The sequence below is a fragment of the Mus musculus genome, chromosome 11 (genome assembly GCF_000001635.26).
Source record: "Mus musculus strain C57BL/6J chromosome 11, GRCm38.p6 C57BL/6J".
NCBI classification, from domain to species: domain Eukaryota; kingdom Metazoa; phylum Chordata; class Mammalia; order Rodentia; family Muridae; genus Mus; species Mus musculus.
In genome coordinates, this window is record NC_000077.6 from 66112103 (window position 1) to 66124800 (window position 12698).

The following is a 12698-nucleotide window of genomic DNA, read 5'->3' on the forward strand; positions in this document are numbered from 1 at the left end:
CATCTTTTCTCTTTGAACCACCCTTTGCTCTCTATCACTCATAAAATACCCAGCACTTTGGCCACTCTCAACAAACTTTACTCTAATACAGCACGGATTGTTGCTGCCATCTGCCCCGTCATAGCCTGTAGCCATCAATCGATAGGTACCAGTGTTTTCCAATAGATATTTGAGAGAACACTCAATGGCAAGAAAAAATCCATCCAACAACATGGAATCAATGTAGTTCACGTAAGACTTCCAAATGCTGGATGCTGGGTCTGCTGCAAACAGAACCAGGTTTTCCTACAGAAGAAAGAAGACAGGGTATAAGCCATGTTTAGCAACACGGGAGAACTGGCAAGATCACCACCACTAAGAATGCACAACAAAAGCTTTCTGCAAAGGCTTTGCTCTTACATGTCCTTAGTCTGTTCTGTCAAAGAGGGATCTACATTGATGGACAAGATCATAAGTCCATTCCGTGAAGAAGATGTGGGGTCATATCTGTCCTTGATGGACAGGGTCTGGCTGTCTTCTCAGGGAGAATGCTGAGGAATGTAGCACATTGAGTGCTTTGCCAACTCTCACTGCTCATACTACTGAGGGAGGTGATCAGAGCAGGAGATAGAGTAGGCAGAAGGAAGACTTGGATTCGAGGATGCACAGTATTTCCTGGATAATCCTTTGAAATGGGCTGTGCTCTGTGGTTGGCATCTAATATTAATTAAAGGCCTTTTGTTACACTGAATGATTTACAAAACAAACCATACAAGAAATCTCTCTCTCTCTCTCTCTCTCTCTCTCTCTCTCTCTCTCTGTCTGTCTGTCTCTCTCTGTGTGTCTCTTGCTCTCACTCTCATTCTCTTGTGTACTCTCTCCCTCTCTCTGTGTGTCTCTGTCTCTCCCCTCCATCCTGGATGCTCTTCTCCCTCTTTCCCCCTCACTTCCCCTCTATCTATCTTTCTTCTTGACCTAGGGTACCCTAAGTATCACCATGGTAACAAGGTTTGGACATCAAGGAGAGGGAGCTTAGGTACTCAGTAATTCCTAGCACAGGCAGCCATCTGCTTTTCATCATTTTCATAATTATTAAGACTATACACCTTCTTTCCAGGGAGCTGATGTTTTCAGAGAAGGCAGTAGGTAGCCCGGAGAGGTAACTCTCTAAAGTGATTCATACTTAACCCCTTGAGGAAACACTGCCATGTTACAGATTTCGATGGAGCTTAGTGATTTCACGATTCTGCTTTTAAGTGTCATGGTTCTAAAATTTTTAAGATGCATTACCAATGCCTTTACATCCTAAGTAGATTTAAGGTTTTCTTAATGACTTTAAGCCCATCATTATGCAAATTATACTATGTGATGATGTGCAGTGGCTCGCAGGTGCTAGGATGTATGTTTTACATTAAGTAACTGGAAGGCTTATTTTATGTGACAAACTTCTGTTTCACTACAGAAAAAGTCAGACACAGAAAACAGCAGATTTGGGAGTTATTAGATGAGACCATTGTAGTTGTTAAACAACCAACCAACAAGGAAGCCAAACATGTTTTGCACACACCTGCAATTCTAAATCTCAGTAGGTTGAGTCAGGAAGATCAGGACTTTGAAACCAGTCTGGGTTAAACAGGGAGACCCTCATCTTTGAAACAAAACAACAACAAAGCAAAACAAAACTAAGAAACTAAAATAGCCTCTCAAATCTGGTGAGAAGGAGATCCAAAGAGCTTGCAACCTCCAAATGGGGTGATTGCAGCGAGAATCCACTTAGGCACATCATAGCCAAACTGAAAACTGAGAAAAGATTAAGCATCCATTAAAAGCAACTTGAGAAGAGGCAATACATCACAGAGAAACAAAGACACAATTATGGCTTGCTTCTTTTGGGACATAATGTGGGGGATGAAGACCAAGCAACAATGGATGAAAGAAAACAAGACTGCACAGGGTTCTAGACCCAGTAAAGCTGCCATTCCAAAACCAGGTGAAGTCAGGACACATCCCACCCAAAGCCGAGCCAATGCGTCACCACTATGCCTGAATTCCAGGAGACTAAAGAAGATTCCTTAGGTCTAAGAGGGTATGGATAGAAGCACAAATCTACAGAAAAGAATAAAAAGCACGACTTGACGTGTGTGTGTGTGTGTGTGTGTGTGTGTGTGTAAGAACACTATCAATGTTTCTAAGCTATTTTTACAAAGAAGATGGATGAATCACTTATAATGTAGTCATCAATGCATTTCCCTATTATTTTCTTTAAATTTGTATTTATTTTTGAATATTTCACAAGTACACATGATGCGTTTGAATATACCCACTCCTCATTGCTCTTCCTCATCTTTCTCCCACTACTTTGGACACCTTCTCTTCAATAAGACTTCCATCTACTTTTATCTCTTTCTTCTTTAAGATGTCAATGAGAAAAGTCTAGCAGTATTTAATATATTGGTGACTGGATGTGCTATTTTATTACATTTAATATATTGATATAACATAGATGCCATATAATGAGGGTGTCTTAGTTTTTTTCTTCTATTGCTCTGATAAAATATCCGATCCTTCCCCCCCAAAAAACAAAATAAGCCCTTCCTGAAAAACTACCACCACCAAGAAAAACAAAACAAAATACCCTCCCAAACCAATGCAACACACACATACATACACCCTGGAATGCAGGCGTGTTCATACTCACATACTTACAACCTCCAGTCCATCCTTGTGTGGAAGCCAAGGCAGCAGAAGCCTGAGGCAGAACATGGTGGAAGAGCAAAGAATGTGTGCTTGCATGCTAATGCTCAGGTTACTTCCTAAGGCTCCTGCTATGAACTCAGCCTGTGAAACTTGACCCACCCACATTCAGGGAAGGCCTTCTTCCTACCTCAAATAACCCCATTCACAAAATTCCTCACAGACTTGCTCAGAGGTCAGCCTAATGGAGATCATTGCTCTTTGAAACTCCCTACCTAGGTGAATAAACACTGAGTCAAGTAGAACATCCAAGCTAACCTGCATGACAGGGAGGGGTTAAATGGACCTGCATCCTCCAAGGTCTCTACAGCTCAGGTTAAAACGGAGTGGAAACCTAGATCAGCTTCTAGAAATGGAAAGGCAATAGTGTAAGAGCTGGAGTCTCAACTGAGCTGTCAATAGGATGCTGAAAATTTTGTGTGAACCTACAAGGACATGGACACAGAAAATCAGAGGGGAAGGAAGAATCAAAGCAAGTGGGAACATAACAGAATTAAATTCCATTACCTCTACACTGCACATAATCAGTCCAAACCCTCCGACTAAAAAATAGACTTGTTAGCCCTATGAAAGCATTTCTTGAGGAGATGGAGGGAGAGAGAGAGAGAGAGAGAGAGAGAGAGAGAGAGAGAGAGAGAGAGAGGAGAGAGAGAGATGGTGCAACACTTAAGAGCACATATTGTGCTCTTACAGGACCCCAATTTAGTTCTCAACATATACTTCAGATGGCTCACAACAAAATGGAACTGCAGCATCTGGGGACCCAGTGCCATTTCTACACTCCACAGGCACTGGTGCACATGCCTACACATAATTCTTTTAATATCTATGAAATTTCCAATGCATTTACCATATAATGGTTACAAAGGGAAATTTTTTGACTGTAGAGAAATAAGTAGATTGAAGGTATGAGTTTGGGGAGATGGACAATGCAGATAATACTAGGAACTAGGAGGGAAGGTTACATTATTATCAGAAAAAGGCAGCCTTCAAGATGAAGGAGCATCATTGGAAATCAAGAGAGACTTTCTATTTTTTTGTTGTTGTTGTTTTGTTTTGTTTTTTCGAGACAGGGTTTCTCTGTATAGCCCTGGCTGTCCTGGAACTCACTTTGTAGACCAGGCTGGCCTCAAACTCAGAAATCTGCTTGCCTCTGCCTCCCAAGTGGTGGGATTAAAGGTGTGCACCACCACCGCCTGGCTCAAGAGAGACTTTCACAATGATGGTACATTTAGTTCATCAGGGTGTTATGATGACAGTTATGCCAGCAGAACTCCCATGAAAAAATTTGATAAAACTAAAGTATTAAACAGATAAATCTAAAACCACAGAGATTTTAATATTCTATCTATAACAGTTGGTAGAAAAAAGATAGATATACAAGAACAGAAAGCATCCTAAAGATCCTAACAGAACCATCACATCTCATTTGGAGGATGCCACACCCAAAATGGAAGTACAGACATTTGTTATCAATGTTCCAGTGTCCAAGAAATCCTCTCCAAGTTAGGCTGTGGTCTAAGATATAGAACAAGTTTCAGTTAATTCCAAGTAGCTCTTTGACCATCGAGTTCAATTAGACATCAATTCTATTACAATATGCAGAGAAGCCCCAAAATGAAAGGAAATTAGAAAACACATTCCTAAATGACCATTGAATTAACGAAGTGATGCAAGGAAAATATTTGAAGCCAATGGTGACATGAGGCAGATTAAGACTGTGGCATGAAGGCAAGACAAGGCCAAGAGGGCATCATCAAAGGAAGAAGGAAAGGCCTACTGTCAGGATACCCAGTTTCTATCCTGTGAGTCTAGAAAACAATAGATAAGCAATACATCCTAAAATTACAAGATCTAGGACCAGATGATACTTTTAAAAATAAAGTAAAAGAGTTCTTCATCTTTCAAAGGCAAAATTTAGGAACTTCTTCATGTAATTGGTCATCATTAATATTTATGACGGGGCATCTTAATTGTCCTTCAAACCACACTTGTATAGAATGGTGATTTATTCCTGAGTGCTGGCATGAGTCCATGGCCTTTTCAGTAGTGTTGGGGATGGTGTTCATTTATCTTTCCCACTGTTCACAGTGAAGCTTCAGTTGTTGATTGTGGGATATGGGGCTTCCCTGACCACAGTACAGTACAAAAAGCTTTGCTGTATAACTGTGGCACTGTGATTTCTTTCTTTTGATCAAAGCCAGGGATGCCGTGGCACTCTCTCATCTGTCTGGGCTCTTGAGTGGTAGATCATAAGGATAATGTAGTAGAGCCACACCAGGCTGTATGGGCAGCTGTGGGTGGGTAGTGTAGTGGGTGATTTGGGATTTTTGTTTTGCTTTCTCCTTCTAGTTTGAGGAGTTGCGTGTGAGATGAGTTAATTTGACAGTGTTAGTACTGGCTCCTTGATTTGGGGGTCCTATTATCTATTAGCTTTAGTTATTTTACTATTAGTCTAGAGTTTTATTCTTGCCCACAGAAGACTCAGCAGCTATTGATTATTCTAATGCACAGATTCCCTTTTAATATTCAATTACCCTTCTTGGCACAGTGTCTAAGCGGTCAGTTGTTACCTGAACAAGAGCGTGAATCTTAAGGCCAGATTCCTGGATGAGACTGTAGTATTTTTCCATGTGATCCTGCTGATCATCCAGAGAAAGGGGCCATTCTTTTTTCCCATCTTTTCTCTTGAATATTGGAGACACCCATGTTTTCATGATGTTTTGAATCTCTTCCACATTGTCTTTTGTCTTCTGAATTCTTTGTTCCAGGTCATGAATGCTATTGGTTATTTGCATAGCATAATCCCAAATGCCTGCTCCCCAAAAGAAATAGAATTAACTAAAATGGCATATGGTGGTGGCAAAGCTGAAGGACTGTGTGCTAGGAATGACAGGATTTTATGTCTACGGGCTTTAGGAGACTTTTCTGTATAGATTACTTCTTTATCAGTAAAGTACTCCTTTCCCAGCATATTAAAAAGTCAGCCCCTCCCATAATTCCAATTATACAGGAAGATAAACCAGGAAATACTTAGCTCCTATGGACATAGGGATTTCAATTGTTAGGAAATATCAGATCAATTTAGTATTTTTTTTGATCAATCACATTTTGTTTATAGTAACTTGTAATGTGTTGTATGCTAAAAATGCTATCCTCTTACATATACTGGGTAAAGTCCTAACACATTTAGTGGAATCTTCTGGGACTTTGATGAGTTGACTATGATCTTCTTTTTAAGCTCTTAATTTTCTAAGGACACTAGTGTTAATTTTTTCCCTACTGCATCATTATTTACACTTCATTTTAAACTTTCTGATGGATTTAAAAAAACATAGCCAATCTTACATGATTTGGGTTATACATATCCTTCTGCCCTTCCACACACTCGAACTCTTTGGTGGTAATATACCACATGTCCCATTTTGTCCCTAGGGTCCCTCACAAGCTCACAATCAGCAATAACTAAAGATTACTGAATTTAACTGTAAGATGCCAGAGCAGTAAATGTGCTGTTTTCTTCTTTTCTGTGTTCATATGGTAGTTTAATAACCTAAACAGCAATGATGGCAATTAGAGTTTTCATTTATAAAGTGCCTGGCATATGCAGGAGAACATGGGGGCATATAGAACCTCCAAGGCCCTTGTGGTACAGGTTATAGAAGTTTCTATATTGACAACTTACATCTGGAGAGAAGAAGGGTGAAGATGGACTGTCTGTGTTTCCCAGCTTGGGTATATATCTGAGAAGAGGTTGGTTTTGTGTTTGCGACTCAGATCAGGGTCCAGGTGGATAATGGGGGCCGGGGTGTCTTTTAACTTCACTGGGTCTTTCAGTGTCCATATTCCTATCTGACTACAGATTGTTCTTTCTTACCTTCTGTTTTCCAGCTCAGAGTCTCCTCTGCAGCTCTCAGGCGGAGATCAATATTTTGCAGTTCTTCCTCCACTAGTGGAAATTCCACCTCCAGCAGAATTTTTATAACCTTGTTGTACCAATTTGCCATCAACTCCAAGTTGGCCACAAGCTGACGATAGAATTCCCTGGAGGAGAACATGGCTGCTGCGGTCTCGGGGATGGTTTTCACCTCACTGGGCTGAAGATAGTTCATTTCTTTCAACACTGAAATCAGCTGAGTAAAGAGGCAAACATGAGTAGCATCTGCAAGTAGATCAGCAAGAAAGTAGCTGTGTCCATGAAGGACCCTTAGAATCTTGGGGGCCTAAAGACCTTGAGCCTCTTGATAACCTTTGTTTCCTTGTTCCTTCCATGCAGCATCAGGGTGGATGGTTCAGAAGAGAGAAGATAGCTTGGAGGGAAGCCTAATGGCCAGAAGTATAAAACAGAAGAGCAAGAGGAAGGGATACTGAGAAAGTAGCCTCTGCCCCGAAAGTTCAAATTATCTAGTAACATCATAGTTGTTAGCGCTTGTATACACACACCTTATGATGTTGTACCATGGCAAAGTTGTTTAGCAATGTCTTTCTGAGGAAGTGTTCCTCTCATTATGCAACTCATGTTTGATTCCCTACTGTGCAAAATCAAATACATTGGTCAAGCCTAGAGGAATCATGAACATGAATACAATAAGAAAGTAGTCCAACCTGAGATTCATCCCCCTACAAGAGAGTATGGAGTATAATAAGTTCTTTCAAGTAGTGTTTGAAATTATTTTTAAAAATCTCTAGACCCTTGAAGTCAGTGGAGTGAAGTGACTGTTTCTGAGACCCCAGGGGAAGTTACTATCACCCAGCTGACCTGTGGGTTAAAGTTGACAGAGAGCTGCTTTGTGTTGGGGTCACGATGCAAAAGAGGTAGGGAAAGATTGTACTGTGACTTTTCAGATACCGTCTGACACCAGTCCTCATAAAGTCTTCTCTCATACCTGCAACAACCAGAGACAACAGCCACCTCATAAACAGGTTGTGAACCCCTAGCTTTTGGCCCCACTCTGTAATGAAATAACCTGGAGAAACAGATAGTGTCTGATCCAGCTGGGATGTGCTAGCACTTTTAGGGGCCCACTGATCTTTGAAGGTGGTTGTAGGCATAATGTTATTGTGTACGGTGTAAATCTTACCTTTATATATTATTCAAAGTCTAATTTCTCTATCCCACTATCTGGTTTCCATCTGGACATGGCATTGTAATGCTTATGTTAAGAATCTCTTGTCTCATATTTGTGTAAACAATGTTCTTCACTTATTCTATGCCTTGTCAATAAAAGCTGGAAAAGCCAATAATTAGGCAATAGAAAACATATGCCAGGGCTTCTGCCAGCCAGAGGAGGAGGGAGAGGAAGGAAGAGAGGAGTCACCACAAGGAAGGGGTCCAAAGCGACATTAGCCCAGAGAGCCAGACCATTACAAAAGTGCAAGTATCTCAGTGATCTGGGCTGAGAGGTAGCCATATTATATTAGAGGATAGAATAATGCCTAGTTATTGTGCTTTTAATTTGAAAATAAATCTTGGTCTCTCTGTGTTGTTATTGGGAAGCTAGCCAGGAGAAAGAAAAACAGTCACTGTATTAACTTACTGCATACATTTCTAATAATATACATTCCTTTACAGGTGGTGCCACTGCAATCAGAGAAGAATAGAAAGATTTCAATGATCTTTGGCGGTGGGGATGGAAGCTTTGTCTTACCTCCAGGCACATACAGAAAAAGATATTGATAACTGCTCTCACACTAACCTTTGAGTAGCTCGTGGAATTCATTATTCAGTCATTGCACATTGACTGGGTACATGCCATGTGCTGTGCTGGGAGAATAAATTCATGAATTAATAACCCATGATAAACCCAGCTAGTGGGGAGACCGCAGGAAGACGAGTAGAACACAGTACAGCAAAAATCAGTCTTAGAGAGTTGCCTTGGGTGTCAGGCATCAGATGGCAGGAATAAGGTGATCAAAGAAAGTCTCATGGGAGAGATGATGGAGCAAACCTTGACTCGGTCTCATGGCTGAGCAGAGGCGGTGTGATCAATCCCATTGGAAGCCATGGAGAGGTGTGGAAGTTGGAAACAGCCTGACTGAACTGGGAATAAAGGGTGAATGGTACATTGTAGACTGAAAGGAAGCAAGAACTGGGGAGCAATGGGGACCCCTGAGAGGTTTTCAAATGAGGCTATAGTGACATCATTGGATTTGGCTAGTGTGTGCATCAAGGGATACAAATAAGAAGGGCTGTCAGGAAGCTGCTACAGGTCAGTCCGGAGCAGATGTAGGTTTTTTTTTTTTTTTTTTTTTTTTAAAGAATCCAGTGATGAAGATATGAAAGGGTAAATACATTTAAGATATTTACAGGGTAAAGGGTAGATGTGTGGATCCCTGGCAGGTAGAGGAGCCCAGGAGTCTACTTGTCTAACCCAATGACAAGCAGTATCTGAATTTGAGCTTTTATACCTATACCTTACTCTCTAGAGCCAGGAGAAAGAGCAACAGCAAAAGAAGAAGGCAGAGCCATATTAGAAGAGGTAGCTGTAGACCCAGAACTTCTAAAAGATACACTGGGCTCCAGAGAAGGCACAATTATGAGCCCATGTGAAAATACCATTCTTTCTTATGCTTTCTCTCTAAAAGGATGAAGGACATATTTTGGAACTAAGTTTGCTCCTTGCAGTATAAACTATTGCTTTCTGTTTACTAAGCAGCAACTGCCGATTCTAGGCTTCTCAGAACACCACTCCATCTCACAAGGTTCATAGACCTAGGAAAGTGACACTAGGAACATATTTGTGTCCAGAATACAGCCACATTCTCCCAGAGACTTGTTCTCAAGGCCCTGTAATACTGTACTCACAAGTAGCGGGGCTATACCATACACTACACAATGAGATTTCATAGAGGATATGAAATATGCCCTATGAACAGCAAAAGGCATGGATGTTGGGGTATAGAGGTGAGGGGGTATGGGAATGTGGGGGTAATGGGGACTTGGGGGGGTGGAGTAATCTAAAAGAAGATGCAATCCTAGAAGCTGCTTACTCTTCTAGCAGGGAGAGCAAGTCTTCGTATTTTTGTATCATTCGCTTTCCTTCAGCAGATTGCAAGTACCTATCAATTCACAAGAAAAGGGGAGAAAAAGATATACAATTAGAAAAGGCCAAAATATTACCATCTATCAAGGCTACAGGCTACAGAGAAGGTATTGATAATTGGGGTCCTGAGGCAACAGGATCATGTGTCCCAGGCCTCCCTGGGACAAATACAGGGATCTTGTGCATCTCAAGAAATAAAACAACAATATCAAAAGACAAAGAAACCGGAGATGGAACAGCCTTTTGGGTTAGTTTTCAAAAGGCCTTGAAAGAGATTGCATTCTCCTCCCTGAACATCTTCCACAGGCCACTAGGGGGCAGCCACACTTTCTAAAATTCCGGCAGAACCCCAAAAGGCAAGGGACAGTGTGATGTCTGTTGCTGTGTTTCCACCAACTGCTGTCCTGGCTAAGCCGGTCATATATACACCAGGTAGATGAATTTTCACAAAACATGAATAAAAAGAAAGTTGAGGGACTAAAGAAAAATTCTAGGTGATGTTGTTTTCTGTGTATGAAGAAAAACATCCTTAAAACATTACCTATATGTATATGTGCTTATCACAATGCTTCATATAATAATATATAGGTAATAGATACATGATGACCAGTAGGTAGGTAGATAGACAGGTAGATAGATAGATAGATAGATAGATAGATAGATAGATAGATAGAGACAGACAGACAGACAGACAGACAGACAGACAGACAGACAGAGATCCCCTTTCCCTAGATAGGTACAAACAAAGGGTTTCTAAAATCTAACTAGGAGGACACTTGTTCAGAAACATTGCTATTCTATGACATGTTTGCATGAGGCCTGACCCACCTCTCTCCTTCTAAAATGTGTACACACACACACACACACACACACACACCCCTGCATGCAGAAAGCATCCACAAACACCGTTTTCTCTCACAGGCATGTCAGAGGCTCCTGCCTGGATGCTGAGGACCACAGAAGAGAACAGAGTCGACCCTGCAATACTCTTAGCCAGTGTTCCCCACTGCTTTTGACACTGGCTGCTATCGTAAATAAATGCCCAGTTCCTGGGGAAAACTGGTGAAGTCTCTTTAATTTTCAAATACCTTCACACTAACTGTATGGAGTCTGTTCTTTGTCCTGCTAGCAAAACAAGGCAGCTTATTGCTAAATCCTTAACATCCGTTCTCTCCATATGCCAGCACAGGTCTCTTCATGTGATCCCCAGAGCCGTCCGCAGAACCCTCCTCGCTCCTGCAGAGAAAGCACTGGGTTTCTTTGTTCCCTTTGGTGCTAAATGAGCAGCAGTATCTCAGAGTACTCCGGACCAGGCAGGTGGCTTGTACCTCGTATTCCCGATCTCCCCCACATCCTGCAGGATTTCTATAGACCTCACAATGGCCTCACAAGTCTCAGACTTGGATCTGGAGAGCCTGAGGCAAAGGTGCACACGGTTTACTTCACGAAGTGTCAGGCTACGCTGCCTAGTAGGTCTGAGGGGTCCTCAGACGCAATGCAATGTTGCTTCCATTTCACTTTTTGCTAGAAACCTACAGCATTCTCTCTCTCTCTCTCTTTTTTTTTACATTCTCTTTTTATCATGTTTTTAATTTTATGTGCATGAATGTTTTGCATGTGTACATGCCTGTGCACTGGCGTCAACAGAACCAGACGAGGGCATTGGACCGAGAGCCATCTAGCATATAGTCATGTTCTTTATGGTGAAACCCCAGGGATAAAAATTAGCTGAGGTGGGGACTCCATGCCTGGGTGCTTCTTAGGAGCTGTGCTCCTTGCAGGATGCACTGAAGCCTCTGATACTACCAACCATCAGCTCATTCTACCCACTACTCAGCCAGCCCTATTCCTTCTGTCCTTTAGCTCCCAAGAGCATCCTTTGCTGTCTCTGCTTCTTAAGAACCAGACCTATGACAGCCATGCAGTTCCTATGCCTGGAAGCAACCTTGACTCCTTCTTGCATGTCTTCTGTATTTGGCTCTAAGGCAGTGACTCTCTATCTTCCTAATGCTGTGACCCTTTAATATAGGTCCTCCTGTTGTGGTGATCCCCACACACCCCAAACCATAAAAATATTTTCATGTTTCCTACTTCATTATTGTAATTTTATTGTTGTTATGAATCATAATGTAAATATTTGATATGCAGGATATCTGCTACGTAGGATAACTGATATGCAATTCCTGTAAAAGGGTCATCTAACCTCCCCACCAAGGGTCCTTATTGCTTTACAGGGGGCATGTCTGTGAGGTGTGGGTCCTCAGCCCTACTCCTGGTCAAATTCTCTATGTCTAGGAAGTATTGAAAGGAACTGTAACTGGAAGCTCTCTCAGTTATTTCTTGGCTGTCTCTGGGACAGGGGGATGGGACTCACTTCCCTTCTTTCTCCCTGGTTTCTCCATATGCAACGTGGAAAGCTTACCCAGAACAGAGAAGAGATCAGCTCCTCTCCAATTTCAACTGCTCATGTTGAGACTTCATGTCTGACTCATGACCCAGGAGTGAGGTAGTGACTGAACCCTACAGTCGCCTCTGTCTCACATCTTGAAAGACATTTAATCTTGCTACCTGAGCCCAGGGTCTCTGTGGACATTCCCGACTCTAAGGAAAGCTGCAATGCCAACAGTCAGCTTCCAAATCCTTTGCCTTTGTTGTACTCGCCAATGCCAAGGGCTTTGAACAGGATCGAGGGATCCTACAAAGAGGGATCAGAGGAAGGCTGCCTGCCCCCGGGCAGGAAGCATCCCAAGCCAATGTTTCCTCTCATGCACTGCTAGCAGCCGGGAGTCCTCTAAGACGCTCAGCTTCTAGGACCAGTCACGAAGCAGGCTCATATTTCCCCACCAAGCCAGAGACACAGAGTCCCAGCACAGATTTAGACTTGACTGGGGAGGCCAAGAAGCTACATTTCCAACACAATCT

At 42.0% G+C, this 12698-nt stretch overlaps 1 protein-coding gene across 11 annotated transcripts in view; it reads right to left on the reverse strand.

Annotated features, from left to right (window-relative positions):
- The window catches only part of Dnah9 (dynein, axonemal, heavy chain 9), a 337258-nt gene that overhangs the window by 280779 nt on the left and 43781 nt on the right, over positions 1 to 12698 (reverse strand). For 9 of the 11 annotated variants that reach the window (XR_003949434.1, XM_017314522.2, XM_006533212.4 and 6 more), the window contains exons 11-15: positions 9724 to 9792; positions 7493 to 7619; positions 6611 to 6866; positions 5307 to 5548; positions 150 to 285 (exon numbers count right to left, since the gene is read on the reverse strand). Coding sequence is in view for 10 of the 11 variants with exons in the window: in XM_017314522.2 (XP_017170011.1) it covers positions 150 to 285; positions 5307 to 5548; positions 6611 to 6866; positions 7493 to 7619; positions 9724 to 9792 (830 nt within the window). In the remaining variant the exon portion in view is untranslated. Of the gene's footprint in view, positions 1 to 149; positions 286 to 5306; positions 5549 to 6610; positions 6867 to 7492; positions 7620 to 9723; positions 9793 to 12698 lie in introns of those variants that run through there. The other 2 variants (XM_006533213.4, XM_006533217.4) reach the window with 2 other exon arrangements.